The sequence below is a fragment of the Equus quagga genome, unplaced genomic scaffold, assembly GCF_021613505.1.
Source record: "Equus quagga isolate Etosha38 unplaced genomic scaffold, UCLA_HA_Equagga_1.0 198223_RagTag, whole genome shotgun sequence".
Lineage (NCBI taxonomy): Eukaryota > Metazoa > Chordata > Mammalia > Perissodactyla > Equidae > Equus > Equus quagga.
In genome coordinates, this window is record NW_025798231.1 from 1 (window position 1) to 4483 (window position 4483).

A 4483-nucleotide genomic window follows, 5' to 3' on the forward strand; every position below is an offset into this window, starting at 1 on the left:
ATCGGAGGGGGCAGCTGTGCCATCAGTGGCGGATATGGTGGCAGAGTTGGAGGTGGCTTTGGCTTTGGAGGTGGAGCTGGGAGTGGATTTGGTTTCGGCGGTGGAGCTGGTGCTGGCTTTGGGCTCGGTGGTGGCGCTGGCTTTGTTGGTGGCTATGGGGGCTCTGGCTTCCCTGTGTGCCCTCCTGGAGGCATCCAAGAGGTCACCGTCAACCAGAGCCTCCTCACTCCTCTGAACCTGCAAATCGACCCCACCATCCAGCGGGTGAGAACTGAGGAGCGGGAGCAGATCAAGACCCTCAACAACAAGTTCGCCTCCTTCATCGACAAGGTGAGCCGGGAGGACCCGCCCTCCAGGAGGATTTCAGAGTCCCCAAACTAGAGAACCATGAATGTCCTACCAGGAGGAGACAAGGGGAGAGGGGTAAGGGGACCCAGGCTAGCTGTCCCCTGGGATGCCAGGTGGGCTCCATGTTGAGCACAGGCAGGAGGTGATGGACATCATCTAGAGATACTGAGCCTTAAATGTCCCTCATTCCTGCCTAGGAAGAATTCTCAACTTTTGATAACCTTGAAGCAGATATGGGGAAATGAGAGAATGCAATGGGCTGGCTTTACCTTCTGAAGAGTCGAAGAGGTTAAGAAGAAAATTACAATGGAAAACTGGCTAGAGCTCTAGACAAGAGGGAAAGAAAAACAAAAAGAAAATATTTTCTTGCTGGATTAGAAGAAAAGAACTCAGAAGCATTGATAAATCCATAGAAATACTAAACTAGTAGAACCAGAATATGGCCATTGAGGAAGTTTATTTAGAAGACACTAGGGCGCTAAATGGAGAGTTAGATTGGAATCCACTCATTAAGTAGAAAGGAATTTAAAATCATTAGATTCTAAAGATTTGACATCCCTTTAACTAAGGAACTCTCTTAAAAAAATTTCATATTATATCAGGAAAATATTTTTAATTAAATTTGTGATTTAACTAGATTTGTGATGGCACTCAATAAGAGAGAGAGATGAGATGTTGAAGGGCACTGTAGCTTCCATAACTTGGAGGGCAAGGAGTAGATTCAGGGGTAGGTTTCATCAGTGAGATCTGTGTGGGGGGCAAGTAAACGATGTGGGGCACACGACCTGTCAGCCTGAGCCTCTGTACATGCTCTGTAGAGGCCCAGCATCGCGGTGACCACCAGGCCTGCTTGGGGACCTGATAACTCACATCTCTTGCTTCCTTCCTTTGTCTGGCAAATAACCACCTTGTCTTCCTCCAGGTGCGCTTCCTGGAACAGCAGAACAAGGTCCTGGACACCAAGTGGACCCTGCTCCAGGAGCAGGGCACCAGGACCGTGAGGCAGAACCTGGAGCCTCTGTTCGAGCAGTACATCAACAACCTCAGGAGACAGCTGGACAGTATCCTCGGGGAGAGAAGCCGCCTGGACTCGGAGCTCAGGGGCATGCAGGACCTGATGGAGGACTTCAAGAATAAGTGAGTTCCAGGAGGGACATGGGCTCAGTTTCCTGAGGCGCACAGTTCAAGACTACTGGGTGACCAGGTCAGGTGTGGGCATGAATCCTAGAAAAACATGTCCATGGACATGAAAAGCACAGTTATTGCCCAAAAGCAAACCCCGGAGGGCAAATGGGCCATATAGGTGGATGAGGAGAGTAAAGAGGAAAATATTTAAGGACTCAAAAAATCATCCTTCAGGCTCACTGGCAGGAAAGCTCAATTTGGGTGTATCCATTGTATGGAAAGTTCAGATTCTAGGCTGTTGTTTCAGTATCATCTTCACCACCAGCTCAATTACGCCTCATCCCTTTCTAATTCTAGATATGAAGAAGAAATCAACAAGCGCACGACAGCAGAGAATGAATTTGTCACTCTGAAGAAGGTGAGCTGCTTGAGGTCAGGCGCTCATGTTTGTTTGCAGAAAGAGAGGACACGGGGTCCCTGCCCACATCAGACAGGAGAATAGTAGGGAGACTAAAAGATGGGCAGACTGGGAAGGAGAGCTCAGCTGACTCAACTGTTGGCTTATTCCATAGGATGTGGATGCTGCCTACATGAATAAGGTTGAACTACAAGCCAAGGTAGACAGCCTCACAGATGAGATCAACTTCTTGAGAGCCTTCTATGACGCAGTAAGCATCTCCACTCCCTTGGATTTACCCTGTGGGGCTCTGCAAAGGGTGCAAGACCTTGGGTTGGGTCCCTCTGTAAATGTCACAGGAAGAGATGATCTGACGATCTCGTGTTCTGCAGGAACTGGCTCAGATGCAAACCCACATCTCAGACACTTCTGTGGTCCTCTCCATGGACAACAACCGTAGCCTGGATCTGGACAGCATCATCGCCGAAGTCAAAGCCCAATATGAGGAGATCGCTCAGAGGAGCCGGGCTGAGGCTGAGTCCTGGTACCAGAGCAAGGTGAGCAGTGAGTTGGCAGCTGCTGAGGAACCCCTCTGCCCCCTCTCTCAAGACCAACCAGGCTACAGGCTCGATGGGGAAATCGACTTCGAGGAAGCTGGAGTCCTCTCACAGGATGTGTTCCCTTCACTCATAGAGTAGACATCTACAGAATTTATGTCCAAGTCTTGTAAGTCAAACCAAATGCGGAGGAAAAGCTACCATAGATAAAGAGCTAGTGATCTCTGCTTTACCTTCACCCTGATGCTGGCTCAGAAACAAAGTACAGACCCTTGCTGGTCCCAAAGAGAACTAGACAGGCAGTGGTCCCATAACAAAGATGGCCTGAGATCGGTGTACAGGATCCAGTGATCTTATAATGTCAACTCTTCCCAAAATCCCTGGTAGAGAAGGCATTAGGTTCAAGTTTAATGAATGTCTGATTCAGAAGTGAAAGTCACCTTTAGTGTGTTAAAGCCCATATACACCGCCTTCTCTCCCTCTGGACTGCAGTACGAGGAGCTTCAGGTCACAGCGGGCAGACATGGCGACGACCTGCGCAACACCAAGCAGGAGATTTCTGAGATCAACCGCATGATCCAGAGGCTGAGATCTGAGATCGACCACGTCAAGAAGCAGGTACGCTGGGGGACTGTGGGGAAGAAAAGCATCATTGTCTCCTTAGTAGACCAGCAGGCACTCTCACCATCACTGGGAAATTCCTGGGCACTGAGGGAACTGCAGGGAGCAGAGGGCACGCAGCTCCTCCTTAATGAGTTCCCACAGGTTAGGAGAGATGGATGCAAAGACTAGCGAAAGATGAAGTCACGTGGCAGGACCAATCCCGACTGATCAGAGAGGTAAAAATATAGTCTAGAGGCATTGAGAAGAGATTATGTAAGAACTGTTGATTTGGGAATACAAGGAGCAATTGAGAAAGGAAAGGGCAGACCAGAAAGTGAGGAAGATTGTTGCACACCTTCTCGAGAGTCAATGTGAAGAAGACAGTCAAGTAAGAACACAGGATGAAGATCGTTGTTACCTAAAATTGTGAGGTGGAAGGAAGTCAAGGTCTCGACTCTTTGATGTGAAACTCATCACCGCGCTGAGGATGTTTGTAGTTTCTATAAGTTAGTGTGGCATCCATATGAAATGTGGACGTTTCTAAAACTGTCACATTCAAAACAAACCAGTGAGTCCATTTCTTCCAATGTCCCCTGGTCTTATGTCTGCTGTAGTAACTTCCACCAGTCGCCACTCACATCCTCATGCAGGCTGGTTAACACACAGAGGCATAGGTTTTCTCACTGGCTCCCAGACTAGATAGGTTTACAGAATGGACAAAGACTGGACAAAGACTCATGAACTCTGGGCTCTAGAAACCTTCCTTAATGGAAAAGAAGAACCAGGGTTAGTCTCCTCTGGAAGCCTACATTGCAAGTTCGTTCTGCCTGTTCCCCCTGTAGTGCGCCAACCTGCAGACTGCCATTGCTGATGCTGAGCAGCGTGGAGAAATGGCCCTCAAGGATGCCAAGAATAAGCTGGCTGGTCTGGAGGATGCCCTGCAGAAGGCCAAGCAAGACATGGCCCGGCTGCTGAAGGAGTACCAGGAGCTGATGAATGTCAAGCTGGCCCTGGATGTGGAGATCGCCACCTACAGGAAGCTGCTGGAGGGCGAGGAGTGCAGGTGGGTAATTCACACAACCTTCTAAACATCTGGGTCCATCTCCAGGATGTCCAGGCAGTGAGCAAGGTTAAGGCACTCTAGTGGTGGCCATAATTGCTACTTTCAGAGGACTATTTAAAAGCATTTACCCCACTGACTATGCTCAACACTGAGGCTTCCCACACTGGTCCAGCGGTGGCTCTCTGAGGTCTCATGCCCTCTGTCTTTCCTTCCTCCTAGGCTGAGTGGGGAAGGCGTTGGACAAGTCAACATCTGTAAGTACTTTTCCTTGCCTCCCTCCCTTGCCCTTGTATTTTTCTGACTGGACTCAGGCTGGCAGAATGAGCTCACCGAGTCTTGTGTGTCCTTGTCCCTCTCCCGTCCACAGCCGTGGTGCAGTCCACCGTCTCC

General features: G+C 49.4%; 1 protein-coding gene across 1 annotated transcript; it reads left to right on the top strand.

Annotated features, from left to right (window-relative positions):
- Window positions 1–6: 6 nt before the first annotated feature.
- LOC124233351 (keratin, type II cytoskeletal 6A) lies at window positions 7–4477 on the top strand (the record flags this gene model as incomplete). The annotated part of the gene is made up of 9 exons (XM_046650496.1): window positions 7–330; window positions 1271–1485; window positions 1831–1891; window positions 2046–2141; window positions 2263–2427; window positions 2920–3045; window positions 3873–4093; window positions 4313–4347; window positions 4461–4477. Coding segments are annotated over 9 exons (1260 nt in total), but the record flags the coding sequence as incomplete, so codon positions are not given.
- Between the last annotated feature and the right edge of the window lie 6 nt (window positions 4478–4483).